Source organism: Uranotaenia lowii, chromosome 2, assembly GCF_029784155.1.
Source record: "Uranotaenia lowii strain MFRU-FL chromosome 2, ASM2978415v1, whole genome shotgun sequence".
In the NCBI taxonomy this organism is placed as follows: domain Eukaryota; kingdom Metazoa; phylum Arthropoda; class Insecta; order Diptera; family Culicidae; genus Uranotaenia; species Uranotaenia lowii.
The window spans coordinates 133,526,129-133,553,518 of record NC_073692.1 but is presented as its reverse complement, the minus strand read 5'-3'; the positions used below and the strand labels follow the sequence as shown (position 1 = coordinate 133,553,518).

The 27,390-nt window shown below is 36.3% G+C and overlaps 3 protein-coding genes across 3 annotated transcripts; 2 read left to right on the top strand and 1 right to left on the bottom strand.

Moving 5' to 3' along the window:
• Positions 1-47: 47 nt before the first annotated feature.
• On the bottom strand, positions 48-1,345 carry LOC129744107 (uncharacterized). The gene is made up of 3 exons (XM_055736487.1): positions 1,145-1,345; positions 247-485; positions 48-182 (listed from the first exon to the last, which is right to left on the bottom strand). Exons 1-3 carry the CDS (start codon positions 1,221-1,223, stop codon positions 48-50), a joined length of 453 nt encoding a protein of 150 aa, XP_055592462.1. The 5' UTR covers positions 1,224-1,345.
• A 6,802-nt stretch (positions 1,346-8,147) lies between these two features.
• On the top strand, positions 8,148-12,974 carry LOC129741877 (uncharacterized). The gene has a single exon (XM_055733689.1). It carries the CDS (start codon positions 8,148-8,150, stop codon positions 12,972-12,974), a length of 4,827 nt encoding a protein of 1,608 aa, XP_055589664.1.
• A 6,167-nt stretch (positions 12,975-19,141) lies between these two features.
• Positions 19,142-20,927, top strand: LOC129741875 (uncharacterized). Its single transcript, XM_055733687.1, has 3 exons — positions 19,142-19,186; positions 19,249-19,371; positions 19,467-20,927. Exons 1-3 carry the CDS (start codon positions 19,142-19,144, stop codon positions 20,925-20,927), a joined length of 1,629 nt encoding a protein of 542 aa, XP_055589662.1.
• Positions 20,928-27,390: the final 6,463 nt, after the last annotated feature.

Genomic DNA, 27,390 nt, shown 5'->3' with positions numbered 1-27,390 from the left:
GCAAGTGTTCTTATTTAGTTTTAAAATATATATTTTCCTAAAACCGTTTAACACTTTGCCAATTCTTCTTCGAACATCTTGAAGTCGTCTTCAGTGAATGCACTTTCCTTAGATTTTTCCTTTTTGGGCAGGAATTCGGTAGCTTTCACAACGTAGCGACCTGTCTGGGCACGTTTGATCATCTAAAAATGAAAAAAAAAATACGAATTTATATTTCTTAAATTGAAACTTCTGTTGTATTTTTACCTTGGCACTGGCCTCATCGCCGATTTTCGCTGAACTCAGTAGCAGAAGCTTGCGAATGTTGTCCTCGGTGTTATCTTTTCGGTTTTGCAGCCGCTTCCGGGCTTCCACGACTGTAGTCACGTTTCGAGGCCTCTTCAGCAGTTCCTTCGCCTGTTTTTGACCTTTTTTCCCGACGAATTTTACCATTTTGTGATGCTGGGGTATCAGTTCCGAGTCGTTACGTCTGCTGTGAGCTTTGCCTTGAATAACATTTTGTGTAAAAGGTAAGTCTTGTGATTTAAGGTTTTCAAAACACTCCAATTTCTGGCAACTTCATAAGACTTATTTAAAAACAGTCAGCACACTGGCAATATGAGGCTTCGTTCCTCAGGCCAATTTAAACGAAAAACACAACAACAAAACATTCACCACCTAATGTTCCAGTGAGAGATGTACTAGCTGTGCTAGATTTGGACTTCATGTTTGAAATCTACCTTTTTCTAAAAGCTATCGAATCGATAGTATCGATCTTCGTCTATAATTCTTTTTTATTTTCATATTTCCCTTTCTATCTTCCTTTCTTCTTTCACAGTGTTAAGTTAGGCAAACAATTGCTAACAAACAAAATCGATTTTGGCTCCTTAAAACCTAAAGGTATGAGCCGTTTCATACAGATTGTTTAAAAAACATTCATCAATATGCATCAATATTACGCACAGTTTCGACAACATATAGAAATCATTTTTTCAATGATTTGAGGTGGATGTGAATAGTCAATCAAGCTAAGCCAAGCTATTGAAACTTATTTGAAAACATTCAAAATATCATTGAATTTTATTTACCAATTTTTCTCTCAATAAAAAAGTATGTAACGACATTCACAAATATTTTTGAGCAGATTTCAAGATATTGTACTTACCAATCTTGGCGTCTAGTTTTACTCCGTCAAGTCCTTCTTCAGCTAACAGTAAAGCTTTTTTGGCTAGAGATTTCGACATTGTGGTGTCGTCTAAATAATTTATCACCTCTTTAGTTTAGTTATTCTTCAGAAATTTATTTTAAACCGATAGAAAATGTTGGCTCACAACACAACAAGCATGTTTTGATCCGTCCGTTTCGATGCTCGAATGTTTGTTTACATTTTGTTGGTTACACGCTTATCCAAAGTAAAACATTTTGGCATTGCGCTTCAACCACTAAGGAGTTTTTTTATTTAGGAAACATATAATAAAATCGACATTTTGTTTTTTTTTATTTTAAGCAAATGTTTGATTTATTTAAAACAAATTCTTAATCTCTTAATTTTTGTTACTTATTCATAATTTTAAATTTGACAGACTTTAAGAAATTATAAGCGTCGAAAGGTAATTTCAGAGTGCAAACACACGTGTTGGCAAACTGTTAAAATACTATTATAGAAAGTACATCAGAGTTTGGTCGGAACCATTTTCATTCACTTTACATTTTAAAAAGCAGCTAGATTAACTTCTAGAACAAAACATTTTTAATTTGACTTACAATATGAATTTAGATTATACTTTTAAAAGTACTACGCAAACTTTTTAAGGGTTGAACAATTTCTTTTGTAATTTAATAACTATTACAAGCACAAAACTTTGGTACCTAATTTCTTGGAAAGTTGAAAAAAACGAACTTTTCATTAGAAAGCCAAATTCTTCTTAAAAAAAAAACTAGGAACGCAATGCAATTTGGAAAACATGAAAACTAAACTAGATTTTACATCTAAACTTAATCTTTCATACGAGTTATATATATTCTGCGAAAAAAGAAAGTATTTAACATGAATAATTTTCATAATTTTTATCCTCTCTTGTTCAGTGTTCAGTGTGTATTTATAAAAAACAAATTTTCCCCATCTCTTTTTTGCTTGAAAAACGCATACATGAAAAATAGTAAAAAAAAAAAGTTATACTAAGAGTAACCGGTTATTTAGGTTATTAGGTTATTAGGTTATTTTATATTAATAATTGTTATTAATTTAAAATCCTTATATAGTAAGTTTCCAGTTTTTTTGAAGCTTTTAAAAATAAATGATGGCTTCATTTGAAACAAAAACTTTGGTGAAAATGTGTCGAAAATTTAAGGAATTAAAGTTAAAGGATAAGTTTGGGATTCAAATCAGATTTATTTTCAACTCTTGAAAAAACGACATATCCAGATTTCAGTTTAGATCTTTGGTTTTGAAGTATCTAAAATAAAAGGAATGTTAAACAACGAACCAATAAAATATATTTTCAGCTGAATTTTCCAAACCTGAAAATTAAGTAAAAGTTGTTTTATCAACTAGAAATCATCAATAATTAAAATCGTATAAAAAAAGATTTCAATCGAAATTGTGATTTCAAAGAACGTAATCTTGAAAATAAATTCAATCTTATGCTCTAATATTAGTTTCACCTGTTTTGTGTTTTAGCTTGGGCAATTTTGAATTTTAATTCCGATTATGAATTCTTGAAGATAAGTTAACCACCGTTTTAATTGTTTTTTGAAATTTATTTTCGGCATATCGGTGAAAATGTATATTCTTGGAGGAAACATATCAGAATTTAAAATTGATAAGATGGAAAGAAAAGTTAAGAGAAAATTTTACAGATGTTGAAAAAGAGCGAAAGAGCGAAATAAGTTTTCCTCGCAAAAATGCTCTTTCGCTCTTTTCAACATCTGTAAAATTTTCTCACAACTTTTATCAATCTTGTCAATTTTCAATTCTGATATTCTTTCTCCAAGAATATACATTTTCACCGATATGCCGAAAATAATTTTACAAAAAAGATTCTGAATCTAAAATAAGAATAAAAATTCCCAATAATTATGAAACAAAAAATGCATTTTATAACAAAATCATTAACCAAAAATCTTGAATCTTTGATTTTCTCTATGAATTCTTCTTACAATTATTTATTCATAATTAAACTAGTGAATCTGAAAGAAAATTCCGTATGATGAAACTCGGATATTTCAATTCTGACACCCCATTATGAAACTTTTTTTTAAATTTTCAATTGTGGATAAGAATTAAGAGTGAGAATTTCAAATTCTAATATTGAAAATATTCCGGAATGATGAGTTTCGAACATGAAAAGAACATTCTAATTTTCGTTTCAAATGCAAAACCAAGATTCGAATAATAAAATCCGTTCCCAATGATAAACCAAACTGAAAATCAAGAACTATAAAACTGGATCAGATTCCACATTCCGATCACAGGCAACACATTTTGATTTTTATAAAAAATTGGAACCAGAACATCGGAAATGATTCAAAGCTAAGCTTACCGGATAATTCACACCTATCCGGGCAAGGCAAATTTGGGCTATTTTATCTAAAAACTTCACAAAATCCGGGAATTCGATTTCAAAGTTTACAACCAAAAAACTGGGCAATGTCAAGCCAAATTTTGGAATTATTCAATATCAAGAAGAAAAAACTTTCAAAATTGATTTTATTTTCTTCGAAACATATCAGCCAGTTCAATTGGATTAAATTTGCTCAAAAAATTGTTAAGGACGCAAAATAGATAATTGTGATCACGCAATTTGAACTTTCTTTGATTTTGCAAATTAAGTGGAAACATTCGGACTAAATCTGGGCAATCTGGCAATCTAAATGAGTCAAATCTTGTTGAAAATTCGATATTCGGGACTAAGGACTGAACTCTAATTTCATTCACCAACTTATTCTGTGAATAGCTTTTGATGGCGATTTTCTGGCACAGTCTTCGAATACTTATCAACAAGTGAGAGAATTTTTGAAAAATTGTAGTAGAATTGTAGACCAGGGATAAGATTTCGAGGTTTTTTTGATTCGCTTTAGTCGTTCATCAAAATTTGATTAAGAATTTAAAATTTTGAGTTTATAGAAGAACATTTATGGACCCTATTGGAGGTTGAATGAATGATTTTAGTTAGAACCTTTGATTTTGAAGAATCTGTAATTACATATATAATAATGTCAAATAAAATTTCAAGGAGGATTAAAAACAAGTTCCAAAATTATCAAAATAATAATTATATTTCATAAATTTATTCCTGTGATTAAGTTTTTCAAAATTTAAATCTTGATTTGTCAAAAAACATGAAATAAATCCAGATCTTATATTTTATATGTAATTTTCACCAGGTTTGTGTTTCTAAACTGACTTTAACTGAATTTAAAAATTTTATTATTAATCAAGAATCAAAGTTATGAAACTGCGAATGCGATCTCCTTCAATTTGAATCCTTAATGAAATTTAAACATTGATATTTTAATATTTATTAAAAACCTTAAATTTGAACTTAATCTGAATACAAACTTTGGATTTTAGTTCCAAGTCTGAATTCTGCATTTTGAACCCAAAATCAAAACCTTAATCCAAATTCCAGATAAAAAATCCTACGAATTTGAAACCCAAAAACGAAATTTGTTTCAAAACCCTTAACCAGAAATCTTTTGTTTGATTCTGAATTTATGGTTTCAAATATAAATTTTGTTTTAATTATTTATTCGTAATTGAACTTGTAAATTTAAATAAATTTGAGAAGGATGAAATTGTTTCACAGTTTTTGATTCTGGACTTTCTTAGATTCCAACTTTGCAGGCTTCTTAGTAGGATTCTATACCAAAGATGATCCAACCTAAAAATCAAGAACAATAAACTGGATACTTACTAGATATTTTTTCCGAAAGTATCCAGGCTGGGCAAATTCAGGCAATTTTATTCTGAAATCTTGCAAAATTAGGGCATATTGTTTCAAAATTTTCCCAAAAATTCGGCAAAAATGCAGGCAAATTTCGGAAATATTCCATTAAAATAAAAATAAAAAAACACATGGAAACTGTTTTTATTCAATAAGGCTGGAACAAATATCAATTTCTTCTTTTGTCACCCCCCTCCCCACTTCGAAATTGCCAAAATCCCGAAGGGGGGAATTAATAAAGTTTGAAGTATTTTAAGTAAATTTCAAATAAAAATTCAAATATTCGAAAGATTACAAGATCAAAAACCAAATTTTGGAAGACGGAAGTCAACACACATTTTGTGTTCTTGATTTTATTGAATTTTTCGTTAAAAAAATACTTGATAGATAGGTTTCATGCAATGATATAGTATGTAATTTGGTTGCATACAAGCTTTCGTGCAATTTATTACAATTTATTTGTTTTTCGCATTATTTTTTATTGTCCCCCCCCTCGCGATGTTCCAACTCCGAGTGAAAAAAGAAGAATTTGAAATTTGTTCCGGCCTAATTCTTATGACTCAATTAAAATTTTCGTTTGATTTGACAAATATAAGGAGAAAATCTGGTAAGCTTAGTCTAACTTTTATGGACTCAATCACTATCAACAAGTGAGATCATCAAAGTTTTATTAGAAATTTCAAATTTTATGTCTGTCAAAAACATTTCACTTGGCATTTTTGGACCTTCAGTGGGGGGAGGGAGTTTAACCCCCAAAACCCCCCCGTTCCTACGGTCATGACTTGCACCCCTCTAATCCCAAGCGCCTCAATTATATTTTTCAAGTTGTGAATATAATTCTAGATCTGCTTATAAATTCAAACTGATTACGAATTCTGAATCTGAATTAAAGATTCAATTCTTATTTTCTTCCAATTTATCCTTCTTTAATAGTGGGTCGCTAACTTTTCTCTCACCGCCTCGTTTTGCAATATTTTCAAAGTCACCGCCCTCCCTTTCATTGGCATTAAGTAAACAAACACAGTAAATTCTTGCCTCGATTTTCAGCAAAACAAAAAAATGCTGGAAACGTTTAGCAATCCAAATTTTTGCTGGAAACTTGCAATCGATTTTCTTATTGCTGGATTTTTCAGTATTCGGTTGTGTTTTTGTCATTTTTGCTGAAAAATCATCAATCGGTTTTCAAATTGTTGGACTTTCCAGCAATTGGTCTAGTTTGCTGGAAAATCAGCAATCGAGTTGTCAAATTGGAGTCTGTTTTTTGTTCGTTCGCTGAAGCAAGGTGAGACTTTATTTTACGAACTTTGATTAGAATAATAATTTTTTCCCTATATATTCTAGCAACCAGATATCCTGTCAAGGGTGAGTTTTCATTAGATAGATAGATATTTCATGAAAAAAAACTAGGGGAGGAGCGGGCTATATGCGCCTGTTGCCGCAGTTTACTCAACCGGTGGATCGCAGAGCAAAAAGAGCAACAGGGCATATAGTCGTTGGTACTGGGAAAATATTTTTGGCGGAAGTAAAACGGTATTATCATCGCGGTTATATAAAAAGTAATCAGAAAGTGGGTGTAAAATATCAAATTTCTTTAATTTTCCCGAAATATAAAACGTTGTCGATAACATTCTAAAAGTGAACAGAAGTAGATGAGAGGATACTGCGTGTGAAATCAACCTCTGTGGTAACAAATATTGATAACATATACTAGGTAAAATGTACAAACAAACACAAATTTACACATTAAAATTAGAAATGTTAACATCATTTAGGTCACAAATCAGCAGTAGAAGGGCAAATTAATTCTCCACGCCGCCTACTAAGTGGTTTGAAACCTATGCAGTACAATCGTGAGTAGCAATACTAAAAAATAAGAACAGTGAGGTTAGAACATTCATTTTACTTGTAGCTCGCAATCGCATATTGGGAAGAGCTCCTATAAACAGTGGTTCTCAAGCACGATTAGATAGAGTATATCGTGAGTATAGATTTGAATCAATGTAGAAGACAAATGTTTATTGCTATAATAAGGAATTAATTTAAAAATAGAACAAAAACAACGATAAAGAACTTCTCGGGCGAACGGTGTGGTGAGGCGTCAAGTTTCAAAATCGTAGGCAAAAATAAGTACTAGCAAATTGTAAGTATTATTAGAAATGAAAACAATTGTGAACTCATTTGTAACTAAAAATATACAATTTCAGTTTGAGCTGCTATACTGCTACAAAAACCCTAGTACTTAGTCCATTCCGATCCCCAACAAACTCAAAAATTTGCTAACGGATCATGGCTACCGTATCGGACTCGGATCAATCGTTGGACTTAACCCTCACCCCATGCACCCTCTGCAACCAAGTTTTAGAAGAAAATGAAGGCATGGTTCACTGCGATTCTTGTAAAGGTTGGTTCCACTACCGCTGCGTCGGAGTATCTGACGATGTCAAGAAGGAAAAGATGTGGTTCTGTAGCGCTGTGGCATGTCAACAAGCATGTTCAGAGTACCTGAAAAAACAAGAGGTTGCAGCGAAAAGAAAAAAAACGAAAAAGGATGATGCATTAGCCAAATCGGACAGCATCACTCACACACTTGAGTATCGAATGAAGGAACTCGAACGACAAGAAAAGGCCAAGGATAACGAGTTGGAAATAGAAACAGCTTTGCGTGTAAGACAATTAGCCCTGCAAAAGGCTCGACGTATGAAGCAGCTTGCAATCGAAAACGATTTAAGGGCGATGAAATTGGAACAGGAACAAGAACTAAACGCCAAGGCCCTGAAAGAAAAAGAAGATCATTTAACTAAATTGGAAGAAATGCGCGCATCATTTTCGTCGAAGCTCAATGCAGTTCAAGGTAAAATTGATAAGCTGAATAATAGTTTGCACGAAAGTAAGGATATGATGAAACAAAAAGGGCAGAAACTAAAGCTTGAGAAAAAACCCAAGGCGCGTGCAACGCTTGATCAACAAAATAGCGAAACTGAATGGAGCTCGTCAGGCGATTCTGAAGATACGGAATTTTCAAGTGAGAGCAGCGATACTGATATTTCTACCGAAATCGAAAAGGAGTCGAAGGACAGGAAAAAAGACAAGTCCAACGGGCTGGGGCCCCAACCCTCTCAGGCACAGTTGACGGCCAGAAGCGGAATCAGTCGGAAGTTACCTATATTCACAGGAAAAGCGGAAGAATGGCCGCTGTTTATAAGCAGTTTTAAGTCATCTACCATGGCTTGCGGCTACACTGAGGTAGAAAACTTGGTGCGTTTACAAGAAAGCATACAAGGAGACGCGCTCGAAAATGTTCGTGGTCAACTTTTATTTCCCAAGTCGGTCCCAAAGGCGATTAAAAAGCTGCGTCTACTGTATGGGCGTCCAGAACAGCTTCTTCGATTCTATTTAGACAAAGTTCGGCAATTGGAATCTCCTAAGGCTGACAAATTACATACTTATATTCCCTTCGGTAATGCCGTTGAGCAATTATGTGAGCACTTGGAAGCCGCAGAATTGAAAGAACACTTGTTGAATCCGATTCTTATTCAAGGCCTAGTCGACAAGCTTCCTGCGAGTGACAAACGGGAGTGGGTGCGTTATAAAAAACGAAAACACAGCGCGGACCTACGCGTTTTCAGTAAATTCCTGTCCCGAATTGTAGATGAAGCATGCGAAGCCAGTGTCTCATTTCATTCTAAAGCCGATCCCAAGGTTTCCGGTAACGCGAGGAATAAGGAGAGACTATTTAGTCATGATATAGCTCAAGAAGAGGAACCTTGTGAACTGCCAACTTGTGATCCGCCAGCGCGCGACCAGTCGACCACCAACCTGAAACCGTGCAAAGTATGCAAAAGCTCAAATCACCGTCTTCGTGACTGTCAAGAGTTTAAAGAGATGAGTGTTTTACAACGATTGGAATTAGTAGAAAAGTGGAAACTATGTCATGTGTGCCTGAACGATCACGGGAAATCATGGTGCAGATTCAAGATTAGATGTGACATCGGAGACTGTCGAGAACGCCACAACCCGCTGTTACATAAATCAGTTCGTAGAGTCGTCATGAATACACATTTCCGTTCAAACTCTTCAATTCTATTCCGCGTCATTCCGGTCATTCTACACTATGGTCGAAAATCAATAAAAACAACAGCCTTTCTAGACGATGGATCGTCTGCAACACTGGACGAGCAGTCACTAGCTGACGAGCTAGGAGTTGTCGGTCAAAAGGAGCCTCTTACCATTACTTGGACAGCTGATGTGTCACGCGTGGAAGAAAATTCGATGCGGATGAATCTTAAAATATCGTCTTGGGATGATAATGAGCTTTGGTGTTTAAATGGTACTCGCACAGTGGGAGAGCTGCAACTACCAAAACAATCTATGTGTTTCGAAGATCTGACTGAAAAACATGCTCATCTCCGTGGTTTACCAATTCAATCCTACAGCGAAACCTGTCCGGGTTTGCTCATAGGGCTAAATAATTTGCATTTAATGGCTCCACTGGAAACGAAAATGGGTGGCATAGGAGATCCTATCGCTGTTCGATCTAAGCTTGGTTGGGCAATTTACGGTCCGGTTCGTAAGCAACATATTTATAGCGATTCCGAATTTTTTGGCGTTCACGTGGAAGTGAGCAACGAAGAGCTGCATGATCTCATAAAATTACAATACACCATAGAGGAAGCTACTGTGTCGGTTGTGCGAGAATCTCCAGAGGATGTACGAGCTAGACAAATTCTCGAGAGTACCACTATTCGAGTTGGTGACAGGTTCGAAACGGGCCTGTTGTGGAAAACGGACGACCCGAAATTTCCTGACAACTATCATATGGCGGCACGGCGAGCAAAACAGTTGGAACATCGCTTGCTAAAAACTCCTGAACTGTTCGCAAATGTTTGTCAGCAGATAAAAGAGTATCAGGAAAAGGGCTACGCTCATGAGGCGTCATATGAGGAATTGGTTTCATCGTCACCGAACAAGTCCTGGTATCTTCCGCTAAATGTGGTCCTGAACCCTAAGAAACCAGGAAAAGTACGCCTCGTGTGGGACGCGGCTGCCACCGTATCCGGAATATCTTTAAATTCACAATTACTCAAGGGTCCAGACATGTTAGTGTCTTTACCAGCTGTCATTAACAGATTTAGAGAACGTCGAATCGCATTTGGTGCGGACATACGCGAAATGTACCACCAACTACAAATTCGGAAACAAGATCGACAGGCCCAGCGTTTTCTGTTTCGAGCCGATCCGAACGAACGGTTCAAAACTTTTATCATGGACGTCACGACCTTTGGCTCCACTTGCTCGCCTTGCTCAGCCCAGTTTGTTAAAAATCGCAATGCTGAAGAGTTTGTCAAACAATACCCCGAAGCAGTGGCAGCCATAACCGGTAACCACTACGTGGATGACTACTACGACAGCGCTGATACCGAAGATCAGGCAGTAGAGCGAGCATTGCAAGTGAAGTATATCCATTCAAAGGGAGGATTCGAGCTTCGGAATTGGGTGTCAAACACTCATGAAGTTCTTCAACGCGTGGGAGATCCAAAAGCTGAGCAGATCGTCCATTTCAACCAAGATAAAGCTTCTGATACTGAACGTGTCTTAGGAATCATATGGGATCCAAAAGAAGATGTTTTCTCCTTTTCCACTGACCATCGAGCAGACATCAAAGAGTATCTGGAGAACATTAAAAAACCGACAAAACGAGTAGTATTGAGTTGCGTGATGGGATTTTTCGATCCATTGGGACTTCTGGCGCCATTCACCGTACATGGCAAAACGCTGATCCAGGACCTTTGGCGTAGTGGATGCGACTGGGATCAGGAATTAAGCAGTGAATGTTTTGGAACGTGGAAGCGATGGATTGATCTTCTTCCTCTGGTGAGAACTATCCGCATTCCCAGATGTTACCTTGGTCAAATTCATTCTAAAGATGTCACGTCATTGGACCTTCACGTTTTTACTGACGCTAGCGAAACCGCATACGGATGTGTTGCATACTTCAGGGTTACATGGGCAGGAGGAATCAAATGTTCTCTTGTTATGGCGAAATCAAAGGTTGCACCGTTGAAGCAACAGTCGATACCTCGTTTGGAATTGATGGCAGCGGTACTTGGAGCAAAAATGCATCAGATAATCAAACAAAACCACAGTTTCACCATTCATAAATGCTATTTCTGGACAGATTCACAGACAACTCTCAGCTGGATACGATCTGACCAACACAGGTTTAAAACATTCGTTGCGTTCCGGATAGGCGAAACTCAAGAATCGACTAATATTTCTGCTTGGCACTGGGTACCCAGTAAACAGAACATAGCGGATGCCCTGACGAAGTGGGGACAAGGACCTCCACTTGATTCGAAGAGCGCCTGGTTTAATGGTCCGGAATTTTTTTACGAACCTACTGATCAGTGGCCGAAACAAGAATGTTCTACGGATGTTGTGGAGGATGAATTGAAATCAGTTTATTTATTAGTACACGAAGCGAGCTCAACGAAGAAGGTGATCATGGTTGATGACATATCAACGTGGAAACGCGTACTCCGCATTACAGCTACAGTTTATCGATTTATATCTAACATCAAAAGAAAGAGGGAAGGTCTACCTATGTTGGTTTCAAAGGCTACCGAAAATCAAGCAAAAATGCTTAAAGCTAAGTTGAAAACAAACCAGTGTCCGTTGCAAAGGGAAGAATTGATCAAAGCAGAAACAATCCTTTGGCAACAAGCTCAATACGAGGCGTTTCCAAATGAAGTTCGAATACTAAAGAATAATTTGAAACGGAAGGAAAATGAGTCCCTGCAGCAACTGGAGAAGTCCAGTGTGTTGTATAGATTGACTCCAGTGATCGATGACAACGGTGTCATGCGCATGGGCGGTAGAATGGAACAAGCCGAGCACATTCCCTTTGACACCAAGTTCCCTATTATATTGCCGAAGGATAACTTAATAACCACTAGACTGCTACAATTTGTCCATGAGAAGTGTGGACACGGAAATAAAGAAACTGTGTACAACGAAGTCTGCCAGAAATTTTGGATTCCTAAGTTACGAGTGGCTATCCAACATGTCATGCGCGAATGTATGTGGTGTAAAGTCTACAGATGCAAGCCAGAAGTACCTCGAATGGCTCCACTTCCGGTCCAACGACTTTCAGCAAAGCTTGGTCCTTTTAGTTCAGTGGGGATAGATTATCTTGGTCCTTTGGAAGTTACTGTTGGCCGACGCAAAGAAAAAAGATGGGTTGCCGTATTCACATGCTTGGCGGTGCGAGCAGTACACATGGAAATCATCTACAGTTTATCAACCCAATCATGTTTAATGGCGATCCGGAGATTCATCAGCAAGCGTGGAACGCCCGAGGAGATATTCTCGGATAACGGTACCAACTTTTTGGGAAGCTGGAATCAGATACGGAAGGCGATCGACTACGAATGTGCTGAGATAGTGACCAGTCCTAAAACAAAATGGCATTTCATTCCACCGGGCACTCCTCACATGGGTGGTGCCTGGGAGAGGATGGTCCGGTCAGTGAAGGAAGCTCTAAAGGCGTTTAGTGACGGACGAAAGTTGACGGACGAAATCCTAATTACAACGCTATCAGAGGCGGAAGATCTGATCAACTTTCGACCCCTTACATACAAGTCGCAGGAAACAACGGGTTCGGAAGCGCTCACTCCTAACCACTTTCTTCGTGTTGTGAAACCCGTCGATATAGAAGGAGACGAAGTTGAGGTGGCCGATGCTTTGAGAGACATCTACAAGAGATCTTTGTACTTGGCAGATCAACTTTGGCAGAGATGGTACAGAGAGTATCTACCAACTATCAACAAGAGAACCAAATGGTTTGAAGAACGTCGAACACTCAAGAAGGACGATTTGGTGTTTATAGTCAACGGAAACAATAAGAAGCAATGGATCCGAGGGAAAGTAGAGGAAATTTTCGCGGCTCCGGATGGAAGAGTACGACAAGCTCTAGTCAGAACTAACGTCGGAGTTCATCGAAAATCCGTAGCAAATTTGGCTGTTCTAGGAGTAAATCCGGATGTTGTGTAGGAGTACCGGAGTTTACGGGCTGGGGAACTGTTGCCGCAGTTTACTCAACCGGTGGATCGCAGAGCAAAAAGAGCAACAGGGCATATAGTCGTTGGTACTGGGAAAATATTTTTGGCGGAAGTAAAACGGTATTATCATCGCGGTTATATAAAAAGTAATCAGAAAGTGGGTGTAAAATATCAAATTTCTTTAATTTTCCCGAAATATAAAACGTTGTCGATAACATTCTAAAAGTGAACAGAAGTAGATGAGAGGATACTGCGTGTGAAATCAACCTCTGTGGTAACAAATATTGATAACATATACTAGGTAAAATGTACAAACAAACACAAATTTACACATTAAAATTAGAAATGTTAACATCATTTAGGTCACAAATCAGCAGTAGAAGGGCAAATTAATTCTCCACGCCGCCTACTAAGTGGTTTGAAACCTATGCACACCCAAAATAATCTGCACGTAGCGGCTACGTGAAAAACAACATGATTTTTATCCAAGTGATTTTCACGTAGATGCTACGAAATAAATATGTAAACGCGCTCCTATAGGAATTGATGCTTTATGAATGTTGTAGGTGACTTTTATGTGAATTTTGAGTATGCTCAACGCGATGTGTTTATGAATGCTACCGAAAATATTTTTGGTATGAAAATGAAATTTGGGTCGATTTTGTTAATTGTTTTCCTTTTATTTTTGTTTATTTTTATTAATAAATATGAAATTCAACAAAATTAATGGAAAATAAAATTTATTTCCACAAATTAGCACAAAATGTATCATCTGCCAGTTGCGTTAAGAGACAAAATGGAACGGGTTCCGGTAATTTCCTTGGAGCTGGAGCATCTGCGACACCTTTGAAATTTTCCGGACTGGAATCGTCTCCTCGATTGTTGCCGCTTTCCAGAATATTCGACAGCTAGCGACGAAAATGCCACATCCATATGTTTTCCGTTGAAATCGGTGGAACTTCTAGGAGTTTTATCCGAAGCTGAAAACAACGAAATCCACAACTTAAGTTGAATAGAATTTCGAAGGGGAAATAAATACGCTCACCTCCACGAACTCGACGCTCGGATTTGTGTTTCTCGAGCTTGGGATCATACTCGTCCTCCAATGCTGAATGTTCTTAAGCTGCGGCTTCCTGTGCCACATTGCAAAGGAAAAAAAAAGTTAGCTGACAGACAACAATTCCCTTTCCAACAAGAATTTACTACCACATGCTTGAGAAAAGCAGAAAAAAATAATTCTAATCCATCCACATGGACTTTACGTGAAATTCATGTGCCATTTATATGGGAGTACAGTAACTACTACAAAGCACATGTAGAATCGATGGGATGCATCAAAAGCACAGTTTACGTGAGAAATCCCGTAAATTTAATTTCTAAATTATTTTGGGTGCAGTACAATCGTGAGTAGCAATACTAAAAAATAAGAACAGTGAGGTTAGAACATTCATTTTACTTGTAGCTCGCAATCGCATATTGGGAAGAGCTCCTATAAACAGTGGTTCTCAAGCACGATTAGATAGAGTATATCGTGAGTATAGATTTGAATCAATGTAGAAGACAAATGTTTATTGCTATAATAAGGAATTAATTTAAAAATAGAACAAAAACAACGATAAAGAACTTCTCGGGCGAACGGTGTGGTGAGGCGTCAAGTTTCAAAATCGTAGGCAAAAATAAGTACTAGCAAATTGTAAGTATTATTAGAAATGAAAACAATTGTGAACTCATTTGTAACTAAAAATATACAATTTCAGTTTGAGCTGCTATACTGCTACAAAAACCCTAGTACTTAGTCCATTCCGATCCCCAACAGCGCCTATTAAGCAAAACTTCGATTTAATCTAATATCACATCGAATAAGTGTACAAAAACTGTATACACGTCAGGCATCTGTTTACTATACATTGGAGTAATTTTTATGTTAAAATTTTCTTCCGTTTCCAAGAAAACGATTTTATTATAAGTGTTGCCTAAAATGCCGAACCTTAAACCGTGCGGGCTAAATGCGCCTATTTATGTTTTGAACAAAATTTTGGTTTTTTGGGCAATATTTCCGTATAATTTTATTGAAACTGCTAGAAAGTAATAATTTCCTTTTTTTTTATGAAGAGATTAACCACCGTAATTTTTGTTTGTTACTTTGATTTATCGGCCTAGCGGTGAAAAGTGATGTCCTTTTTAGTAGGGACATCTAAAGATTATGAAATTTTTATATAGATGGATAGAAGGTTAGAGGAAATGAAAGATGGTGAAAATGAGCGGGTAGAATTTGTCTAGAAGCATTACCATCACATACCAAATTTTTGTTCCTCACGAGCCTACTACTATGAAGTGGCGGACCACGCTAAGCCTACTAATGTGTGGTGGTAGATGCAACTCTATCTGTATCTACCACTTCATAGTAGTAGGCTCGTGAGGAACAAAAATTTGGTATGTGATGGTAATGCTTCTAGACAAATTCTACCCGCTCATTTTCACCATCTTTCATTTCCTCTAACCTTCTATCCATCTATATAAAAATTTCATAATCTTTAGATGTCCCTACTAAAAAGGACATCACTTTTCACCGCTAGGCCGATAAATCAAAGTAACAAGTAATAATTTCCGTACTACAAAGCTGAAGTTTTATAAAAAGCTATGTATATTATAATTTTATGGAATAAAACAAAAATTAGGGTTTCCATACTATGGAGACAGTTCAGGCATGAGAAAAACTTTATCAAATCTGTTTTTAGATCTTCAATTCTCTCTTAAGATGTTATTGAGATCTTAGATTTGAAGGTTCAATGATAAAAATCATTACTTTATTCTATTTAACCTGTTATTTTAAGCTGGAGGCATTTTACAAACATGATGGGGGCATACAAAAACACTCTACACACCAAAAATTATTTCTTGTAAAATTACGTAAATGTCCTGTAACAAAAAGGAGCAGGACATTTACCATAATTTTACAGGTCGAAAACATGATTACGTGAAATTTTATTTATAGTGTACAACTTTTTCACAGGACATTTGCTGTAATAATAAATGAATCTTCGTTAACTTTCAAGGAAAACAATTTGAAATAACAGGTTTTGTTAATTACAGGTGATTTATTTTAAAGGTTGCTGTTTTCAGTGACACGTAATGGTCAAAAATTTTTTCTGTGTATTATTCCACTATATAATCATTATAAAACCTCCACAAAAGCAGAAATATGTTTAATTTCTTAAGTTCATTTGAGTAAGAAACAAAAACCATCCGAGTTTTTGTTTTAAGCTTCTTTACGTATAATTTTTAAAAGTCGAAATATTACATCAAAATGTATCAAAACCTTGTATGATTTTTTATTTTTTTTTGAGTTTGTTTTTTCAAAAAATTCTTTCTTGCCCTATGTTCCAGCTAAATTCTCTTTGCTGAAAATCGAGGCAAAAATTTACTGTGTAAAGCATGACAGTGCATTCATTAACAAAATCAAGAATAATAGTTATTGCAGTTCATAAAACAACAAGAAACCTTATAGCATATAAAATACTGACCTTACAAAACAATCCAATAAAAATTGGAATTCATTTTAGTTCTTAAATGTGTTTTTTCATCTAAAGTTTGAATTACACCTTATGAAAATTTTCAACTGCTTGGACAAAAGTGATGTTACAAAACAACAAAATATGGCTCTTGGCACTACCTTCTTTCAATATTCATTAGAATTTTCTTTCTTTAAATATTGCTTTTATAGTTTAGAACTAATTTAATGATGCAACAAACGATAACTGATAGTTTTTGAAGTTATTCATAATTTTACAGGACATATGAAAGTTGAACTATGGTGAAATCCGTTTGCTCTTGCTCCGATGAACCTTAATATTTGAATAAGTAAAACTTAAATAAAAACTATTTTCTTTCTCTAGCATAAATTTCGGATCAATAACGCACTGAACCCAAATACACTCTTAAAATACACATGATTTTTCACTTAAAAACAAGGATCCAGTGATTTTCTTCCATTCAAGTGCGACATATACATTTCACTTGGCAGTCACTTAAATTTCAAGTGAATTCATCCACATTCACTTCAGTCTTCACTTGAACTTGAAGTGAGAAAAAATATTCACTTCCCCATCACTTGAATTTCAAGTGAATATCAGGTAATTGTAATTGTGTTTATTTTCAGAGTTCAAAATGGCAAATTCTAAAGATCAGCGTTTAAAGCTTATGCTGGATTTGGATTTTTCCAATTCTTTAATAGACGATTTTGGCGGTAGATTGTGTTAAACGTGATGTAAGAAAAAGTTATTTAAAGGTGTTATCATGTTTCAGCTTGTGGGTTGAACGGGACAGATTTTCTGGTTTGCAGCAGGGAAGATTTAGAAGTCGCACTATCCGCAGTAACCGATCTGCCTTGGGATTACGATGGAATTATCCTTTCGCCATAAATTTATGGCGAAAGCGTAATGTAAGTATTTGAAATCGTAGTGCTGTTATATTAAATGTTCCTTTATTTAAAAACGCGAGAGATAATTAACTAGAAACTTACTTAGAAACTCAGATAAATTTCACTCGAACGTCATAGTGTAATTCACTTGACCGGTCACTTAAGAGAATTCACTTGACCCATCACTTAAAATTCAAATGAAATTACGTATGGCGAGAATTTACTACAGATGTCACTTATTTTTTAAGTGAAAATTATTTTGGGTGTAAGAATTTGGTAGAGGCTATGATAGGGTGTCCATCCGTCCCGCAAAAGCGGGACATGTCCCGCTTTTTCCTCAAAATGTCCCCCTTTTTTTCTTAGAAAACTTTTACTGAATAACACTGGAAAAAATAAACTTTTGTCTCACTTTGAGTTCTGTTATAAATAGGAAATCATCAAAAACGTCTTTTTCTAAAAATAAGCAGCATTTTTCACAGTTTATATAAGACAATATTGAAAACTCTAAAGCTTTCAGCATTACAGAAAGATTCTGATAAAGTTAAGTGTTCTTGGAGAACGTTTAACCAATGTATGAAGAGACAATTGTTTAAGTTGCTTCTAAATAATTGTAGATTATAGAATTAGATTAGATGATTAAATTGCTTTATATTTTACACCACCTTTTCCGACTCAATTGTCCAAAGTATATAAAGATGAAAGTTTTCTTGAAATTACCAAACAAACTTATTTTTATACAAATTATACAAGGTTTTTTATCCGATATCAAATCCGCCGTTTACACATATGACTTGAGACATTTTCTCTCTCCGTTTAAAATTACATGTAAGAAAAACTGAACAAAATGAATCCGCGTTATAAAAAAACCTTTGTGTGCTCTCTATGAACAACTTTGGCTGAGGGTAAACGTTTTAAAAGTTTGGCTACAAAATTAAGCTTTTTTAAGAGTTTCTTCCATGTCCCACTTTTTTCGGCTGTGTCCCGTTTTTGTTTCGTGAAATGTTCCGGCCTAGGAAGGTTAAAAGTATCTGACAAGCCAAGGTTATGAAAATCGATTTGATTTTTTAACCACAAGAATAATCCGGGTCTATAAGACCTTAACCAGCTGATTGTCTTTTCTTTTTCTGGGTGACTCTGGTAACCCTATTCAAAAATCTAAAAATTAAAAATAGTAGAGCTTTTAGGAAAAGTCAGGAAATTTCATGTATCTAACAGCTTTAACTGTTCCTGAGATATCGCTGAATAGCTATTAAAAAAAACTATTTTCTTTCTCTAGCATGTATTTCGGATCAATAAAGGTATTCCCATAAGACATTTTTTTTCTGAACCGTTTAATGATACATGCATTGGAGCGTCAAGAATCTTCTCGACAGAGGGGTCTTACCTCCGTTCTAAGAAATAATGATAAAAGTAATTCAATATTAGAATCGTAGCTCTTCATAGTCACATTTTATTATTTTTAATTTCACTCAACTTGTAATTTAAGAAGTTTTATTTAATCTTACAGCTACTATTATTTTTTAAAACAATTAACAAAAAGTTGTTTTTCCGAGTTCGAAAATCCAAATATGTCAACAAAAATGAAATTGACAAAAAAAAAGAATCTCCACTTTTAAAAATGGAAATTGCTTTTTAAATAGATTTGTAGTTGCTTTATGATGATTCGATTATATGGTGCTAATGAGGGTTTCAGGTTAATAAAAGGCTGTTTTGATGGTTCGCTCGGTTCCAGTTTAACCATGTTACGTTCGATAGCAGTTTTGGTTGTTTTCATTGCCGTGGTGGTAAGATTGAAGAGTATTTTATATTCGATTAAATTTTTAGAATAATACTTTACTTTTTCCAGTTAAATATCTGCTTATGTCAAGCACCTGATGCTACGAACCCGAATGGAGCTAATCCAAATCCACCACCAGCACCAGCTAATAATGGTGCTGGAACAAACGCTAATAATCCGGCACAACCTACGGTATGTTGGAATCAACAATTATTGAATTATACCAGTGATTACGTAAACTGTGAAGTTTCCAATAGAAAAAATCATTGTCCCATTTTTTGTTCCAGCAATCAGGAAAGTCGCCACCAAAAATTGACGACCAAACGGATGAAATTTTCACCGAAACGACAACCGTGTTCAACGGAATAAAAGATCTTCTCGTCACCGTAGGTAATGACTTCCAGGCTAGTTTGGCTCAATCGTTGAAGAACATTTCTGCCAGAGTATCACCCAAAACTGGCACCGTACAGCTGTTGGCGGAAGTGAACAACACGAGACTGAATGATCAAATAACAGCCACCATCAAACGGTTATCTACCTCTGTAATACCGATCACCGTCAAATCCTTGAACAATACCATAGAAAAATTCGTGAAAGTTGAACAGGCCGGTTTATCGAAGCTTAAGTTATCTTCCGAAGCTGGCAAGGCCGGTTTGAGTCTGCAACAAATTGAGAATGCTTTCTATGCTAACTTGAGCGATTGCCTAAAGCATTTCAAAGCGACTCTTCAATCGGATGTGATGACAGCGCACAACATCCTACTGACATACTTCGTCGATTTGGACGACGCTGTCGATTCGTTCGAGAAAGTCACGTGTTCGGCTAACACTTGTAATAGAATTACGACCAGTATGAAAAATAAGGCCGCAAATTGGAGAAATTTGTTCAATGTTGCCACCAACAGTATTGGTAACATCAACGAACTTGTCCGTTGTTCCGAAACACAGTATATCACGGCAAACAACCTGTTGAATCAGGTCTTGCGAACAATCAGTCCTCAGCCTGATATTCGAGCCATTGTAACAGGTGACAGCACGGCCAAGGTAAAAGTACCTGTCGCGAATGCGTTGACAAGTTTTTCACAAAACGTACAAAAACTGGCCGCACCAGTTCTGGATGCTCTCAGCCTCATGGGTACATTTGTGAGCCTGCAGCCTGCCAATAATCCGAAAACAATCCTCCAGAACGCCGTTGACGCAATCAATAAGTTTGAGAATAGCTTAGTTTCTTCGTTTGAGTCATTTGTCACTGCAACGATTACCTCGGCTACAAAATCATTGGCAACCCTATGGAATACAGAAACGCTTCTTATTAGGAGAATTAGCGCTGCCATTGATAAAGACGTCGACCAGAACGGACTCTGCGACACGGCGGTCGACAGTTTGGAAACGACTAAACGAACCTTCAATACTTCGGTTGTAGAATGCTACAATACTGCGGTATCCAACTTGAATGGTTTGCTTACAACAGCCACTTCAACCGTAGGAACAACCTGGTCTTCATTGAAAACACTTATTGCCAAGGTTGACGATTTCGATTGTGAAAAAGGATGTACCGCAGAACAGAGGAATACGTTTGTTGAACAGCTGAAGAAAGACGTTACTACTGCACTGGCACCGTTGACACCTAGCGATCTGAAGCCGAGTAAAAATGCCTTCGATACGTGCTTCGCCAAGGCAATCGAACAGGCCACCAAAGGGTTGGACCAGAAGGCCAATGCGAATATTAAGGCCTGTCTGGATGGATAAGGTGCTACGGTTCTACTGTGTATTGACATAAAGTTATTTCTTATGATATATTCACCTATTAAATAAAGAATCACTTACTTTATTCAGTACTCCATTGCATTAAACTTTTTTCGCCAAAATGATCTTAATTTCGAAAACCACAGGCGATCACAAACCTCTATAAAATCCCTTCGTTAGAGAGAGAGATCTGACACAAGAGCAGGCTTCGGACGCATCCTGAGGCGCGACTCATAAGAGGCAGAGCAGTACCACTCATTGAGGAGGAACTCCCAAACTCCTGGCAGTCGAAAACCACTCTTTCTCGCTTCTCTTACCGCCAGAATCGCTAGGAGCGCCAGTCACTCTTTGCTCCCTCGGAGGCTCTGCGCTCCTCCCAAAGAGGCCTCCCTGGGAGAAATAACTTTGCGTGTGACGATTCAGAATTCCTTCGAGTTAGGTACATATTTGATTGCTTCAAGTAGCTCACAGCTGCTGGCTGGCAGCTGGGGTTGCTGTGCGATGTAAGCAAAACGAATTTTAGACTATTTTTGTACCTAAACAATAGAGTGTCTGTCCCGGGATTTCCCGGGCGGGAATTCCCGGGAATTTGAAAAATTCGGGAATTCCCAATTCCCGGGAATCATAGTTTCATTCCCGGGAATTCCCGACATGTATAAAATTATTTCTCTGGAAAAGTCTGATAGCCTCCGGAACCATTCTTATTATTATTTCTGAAAATGTAGTCGTACAAAATTCATTGAGAATATGCCGATTCCTGTGACAGTAGACATTTTGCAGCTATTTGGTGCAATTTTTCTATTCAAATAGATAAGTTTAAAAAGATTATATGTATTTCCACACCGTTTTCATTAAACGTAAACCCACAACACTTCGAAAAATATATGAAAAATCCGACTCTTTTTAATGCCTCCAGATTTCAAGATTAGACAGAGTGTGTTTTCTCGAAAGTAACAATTTATGCACTTGTTTCCCTCTGACTTTGGAAGCCAGAAATTTTCAAAACTTAAAAGTGAAGAATACATCGTTTTTTTTCCATATGAGAGCAAATATGTAAAGTGTTCTGAAAAACGAAAAAAGGTTGGAATAATCAAACAATTAAAAAGTTTTTTTTAACCCCTAGTTGCATGACTTAATTTTTTTCATTTGACTCATTCAGGTTATTTTATAGTTTGTTTGATTGTTTTAATTCATCATTGATGAAAACATTTTTATTAATTTAATTAAAAATAAGTCTAAAAACATTATTTTTGAACAAATTATGGGCTTGTACGCAAGAAATGTTCGATAAGCTATGTATATTTGAATCAAAGTGCATATATTTTACATATTTTTGAATGTTTCCCGGGATCCCGGGAATTCCCGGGAAACAGGCAACCAGATTTCCCGATTCCCGGGAATGGGGAAATGGCCGGGAAATGGACACTCTACTAAACAACGTTAGCATTATTACTCTAATTTACATTCAATGTTCATGTAAAACGATTGTCGAAGTTAAGGCTTTCAGATAATATGTTTTACAAAGAAATCGGCCGGTGTTGAAAGAAGTATTGTAAACAAAAACATCCTGCACACTTATCAACCTAAATGGCTTTTAAAAACTTAACGTCCACAGATAATCATTCTGCTTTTAAATCAAAAGGCTTAAGGTTGACGGGACATCAAAATTACGTAGTCAGAAAAATCATTGCTTCCCCAGATATTTTCAAATCTGCAAAAACATACGATTTTCACCTTTCTAAAAAAGGTCTAGATAAGTGAATGAAAAAATCAAATGAAAACGTTTGAAAATTTATAGTTTAAGATATATTTCTGATGTCATAATGCATAAAGCACCAAATGCAGTAAGTTTTTGTTTTGTTCGAATTAAATTTTACAATTTTCTGTCAAAAATGATTTTAAAACTATAAGGGTGCTGCATACATTTAGGGGTAAAAAATCATCTAGCTTAAATCATAAAAGTTCATGTTATGTTTTTCTGTCAAAAATGATTTTAAAACCATGAAGGTGCTGCATACATTTACGGGTACAAAATTATCTAGTTTAATTCATAAAAGTTCATGTTATATTTTCCTGTCAAAAATGATTTTAAAACCGTAAAGGTGCTGCATAAGTTTAGGGGTAAAAAATCATCTAGCTTAAATCATAAAAGTTCATGTTATGATAGATGATATTTTGAATTTAACAAACGCGTGAAGTGAACCAATCATAACAGCATATGGAATCAAGATTTAAAAGGTGAAGCTTTGATTTGCATTTTGATGAATTTTTAACCCAGATTGGTAACTGAATTATTCAGATATTTATTAAAAAAAATGCTGATTTTCAAAAAAAAAAAAACATCACACCAACAGTGTTGATATAGGCAAGGTTTGTTATAAGGGCATTGAAAAAATATAAAAAAAAATGCAGGTACATCTTTGGCACAATTTTTTTAATTTTCTATGAGAATCAAAATATTTAAAAATCTATCTCACGATGTTAGGAAATTAGTCATCATTATATTGTTATCCTTAAATGATAACTTCACTACATTATATTCAAAAAAAAAAAATTATACCTCTTGATGTGGTATACAAATGTAGCATCTAACCCGGCTGTTGCATAATGCCCCGTTCGACGGTTATTGATGAAATAATAGCTACCCGAAGATAATATTTCAAATTTCTTTGCAAACTAGAGGCCCTTCTTGTGCTATTTGACTTAAATTTTGCATGTAAACTTCACACAACAATCTGCTTATTTGAGCCACTCTACTCAACAAAATAATCAGCGGGGACACGTGCTACATTTCGTTATTCATATTAAATCATTACCAAATGACACCGCCGGCGCAAACCAAAACAAATGAACACGAACCAGCCAGATTCCCAGCTCATAACGTTTGTCTTGAAGCGTTCTCCTAGGGAGCGTTCCCGAAGAGCGCTCATTTATCTTTTAAGAGCGGAGCGAGAGGTAAAAAGAACTCCCTAGGAGCATGACATCTTCGAGGCAAATGGTCACTCCTTCTCATTCCTTCACGCCGCTTAAAGAGTGAGAGCAGATTTTAGCTCCGTGGGTGTTTGCTCTCAAATGAATCCGAAGCCTGCACAAGAGTAAAATTGACTGATAGCATTTTGTACAAAAAACTGAAGTTTAGGGTTAGATAGCTGGAATGTACGACCGAAGCTGTTCTCTAGATTGAGATTTGCTTTTTTTCTTGCAAATGTATTAAAATGTCATTTTCCCAAAAACGCTTTTGAAACTGTAACCGCCTAAGGTATTTCAGGCTCTACAGACTGGCTTTGGCGGTAGATCCATCCACTCTTGGTCCTGAAAATTTCTCAAGAGAACTACATTATCTCCTTCCACGACACAGGCTGAGGAAACTGGTACACTCGTGAAATCTGTTTGGAGATACGATGACAGGGATGGTGATCATTCTTCCACAGCCTAAGTAAGAGAAGTCAAATCTACCTGACATGGCCAGGGGTTAAGTAGGTGGTGTCTGTCTGGTGTCCCGGTATCAACCTGGTCAGTCGTTCGGTGAAGCTTTGCTAAATATCACTGAACTGGCCTTCTAGATAGTGGATGTAGACATCGGATGCTTCTTCCAAGTTGCATCGGTCTGGCTCAGAGCTTGAGCTCCGAAAGGGATGGGCTAAAGACTAGCGATGAATTGCACGCCTGACTAAATCGATAAGTGTCGCTGAAAGGAGATCCCAAGCTAGACCGTGAAGGTTACATGATCCATGCGTAAGGTATGAAGACAACGCTCAACATTTACAAAGCCATTGGCAGAAGAAGTTCTCGGGTAACCATGTACAAGTTACTCAGTAACAAAGCTGGTGAGACTAAAGGTATTTTACCGCTTTTATCTCGACAAGTTCACGCGAAAAGATAAACTCCGAAAAGTTAGGAGGGTGAAAGTGGGATGGTCCATGTGCCGGATATAAAATCGTAGTCGTGGTTTCACGTTGTGGGTGTAGTGTTCAATTCGGTCATTGCGCAACGTAGTAAAATGATTCCTTCAATGGGAGATTTTCTAGCAGAGTTCGTTCGATCCTACGGGCGAAACTATGTATCAGAGACTACCTCTCTGCATAGTGGATCTCGGAAATACGACGACGCGTGCATAGAGAATGTACCGAGAATATTCAATCCAGAAAATCGACCGACACACGACGGGCGAAGTGATAGAGGAAAATCGAGTTTTCACAAGGGAAGGTATATAGGACCATTAGTAGCTTTAGAAGAAAAGATCATCAAAACAAAGCTTTACCGCAACTCGAGGTGATACGAGAAATCAAAGGTGAAGTCAAAAAATTATGTTCAATCAATTGACCATTCCTTAGAGGTTTGAAAAAAAAAACAAGAATATCTGGGTACTGTTTTCGACACTTTTCAACAGATTTTTTTTCGAGTCAATTGTTTGACAACTAGTTCAAAACAGCGTGAAAAAAGATCGTTTAGAAATAGAATTCAGTATACATCGGCTCCGGTTCGGAATCTTGAAGAGGACAGTGAGACAGAGTTTGGGAGCCAATACATCTACCCAACTCAATCCATAGATATACCTACATAATAATAAGTTATTACTGTTTGTTTGACCTTAGAAGTAATTGAGCTCTTCCAGCTCATATGTACCATTAAATACCATGAACTGGTAGACATGTAAAGCTTAGTTCTTTTAGGAATGGGACAGCTACGAACGCGTGTATTTCAAAAACCATTAGTTTGATCGAAATACTTTCTATGAAAGAAATGAAGGTAATCTTATGATAATTCATAAAAAAAATTAAAATAAATGTTTTTCGTTTTTTGTACGAATTTTTTTTAACTTCATTCTTGGTACCTCCTATCAGCCGGCGCACACTTTTTTCAGTTATGATTTTGATCAGTTTTTCAAACTTATTCTTCGTCTAATCTGTATTTTAGGTGGCTGCATCCTCCTCCTTCAATTTCTGCTACTTTTTAGTCCAATACTTCTCTTTTAAAGAAACTAAGGGCCATTTAGTGGATACAGCTCTTTCGAAATTAACAGAACTAGATTGATTTTGAGCCTCTTTAAAATGTTTTCAATGGAATTTCTGCTGGCAAAATCTGACAATAACGAAACCATCATGAAATTGAACTTTAAGTATAATCGATTAGTAAAGACAGTAGGTTGCGAAGGTATATACAAGATTACTCTTCTTAGGCTTTAAAAAACCGCGAAAACCAAAGATTTCGTTTTGATTTTTTTTTTTACTTTTCCACCATTCACACACAGTAATTCTTTGAATAATCAACAGTTTTGTCAGCTATCGATTTAATAATGACGAATTTTGAAGGAAACTGTGCAAAATTATTTTTTTCTTTTTCTGTTGCATCGTAAATATCTCAAAAACGCGTTAATTCTAAATTTTGGAGAAAATAGGTCTTAAAGTTCTTTTCACAGGCTGCTAAATGCTGTCAAAAATTTGAATGTCCGATTATTAGTAAATGAGGTATTAGCAAAAGAAAGTGTCCCATTTCTAAATAAACTAAGCATTACTAGCCGAGAAGTGTTGGTTGATCTTTTTCCCAAGAAAGTGATTCAGAATAAATACAGAATCCGGCCTAACTTTAACAGTAATTATTATTAAACATACAAAACTGAATTCGATGGCGCCCTGTCACTTTGTTAGCATTATGTCTAAGCTTTCAAAGGATATATTTGTTAATTTTGTAATCAAGTGTTATCCGAAAAATGGGCCACGAACCGTGAGGTAGGGATGTGATTGTTCCGAGGATGATGCCGACCGTACGATTGCGATGGAAATATTTGGGCAGAAGGTTCTAGTAGTATGGCAAGCCTTTTGGTACCTGTGGTCTGCGGTCAAGTTTTTCTTCACAAAAGGTACAATAAATGCTCAAGTTTACAAAGAAACTTGAATGAATGATTGAAAAAAAATCGCTGCCACTCTATAAAAAGCATCAGTATACCCCTCTTTTCGGGCCGGATTTCATTTCTGCACATTACGCCTTTCAGACCAAATCCAATTCGTCAAGAAAAACATCAATCCACCAAATTGTCCAGATCTCCGACCGATTGAACGATACTGGGCGATTGTGAGGAGGATTTTTAGGAAGGAGAGACAGTTTCTCAAAGCATGGAAGAATTCGAGAAAAAATGGAACGCAACATCCAGGGAATGCACAAAAGCTACTGTGTACCTGGTGGAACGCATTTAATCAAAAGTGCGATTATTCTTTAGAACATAATTATTCGACTTATATTAACCATGATATTGTTTCTAATCATACTGTTGGAATAATTGGCAATCGTAGAATGCTGGTGACTGGTCGCCTCTAGGGAAACAAAAGTATTCTTTATTAAACAACCGTAAAAATTATCTTAGTCTACATTAAGCTCTCCACCAAGCTGCTAATAAATCTTTTCCACTGTAAATCTTGTTCGAGTTATTATTAACCAATTTTCAAGAGGTTACACAGCAAAAAAAGTA

What these genes read in the sequence shown, in the direction of transcription:
- LOC129744107 (XM_055736487.1), bottom strand. Translation starts at nt 1,223, where the DNA reads ATGTCGAAATCTCTAGCCAAAAAAGCTTTACTGTTAGCTGAAGAAGGA. An exon ending in AAAACTAGACGCCAAGATTG is followed by an intron (nt 486 to 1,144) that starts GTAAGTACAATA and finishes ATGTTATTCAAG; the next exon opens with GCAAAGCTCACAGCAGACGT. An exon ending in GCGATGAGGCCAGTGCCAAG is followed by an intron (nt 183 to 246) that starts GTAAAAATACAA and finishes TTTCATTTTTAG; the next exon opens with ATGATCAAACGTGCCCAGAC.
- LOC129741875 (XM_055733687.1), top strand. Translation starts at nt 19,142, where the DNA reads ATGTTACGTTCGATAGCAGTTTTGGTTGTTTTCATTGCCGTGGTG. An exon ending in TTGTTTTCATTGCCGTGGTG is followed by an intron (nt 19,187 to 19,248) that starts GTAAGATTGAAG and finishes TACTTTTTCCAG; the next exon opens with TTAAATATCTGCTTATGTCA. An exon ending in ATAATCCGGCACAACCTACG is followed by an intron (nt 19,372 to 19,466) that starts GTATGTTGGAAT and finishes TTTTTGTTCCAG; the next exon opens with CAATCAGGAAAGTCGCCACC.
- LOC129741877 (XM_055733689.1), top strand. Translation starts at nt 8,148, where the DNA reads ATGGCTTGCGGCTACACTGAGGTAGAAAACTTGGTGCGTTTACAAGAA.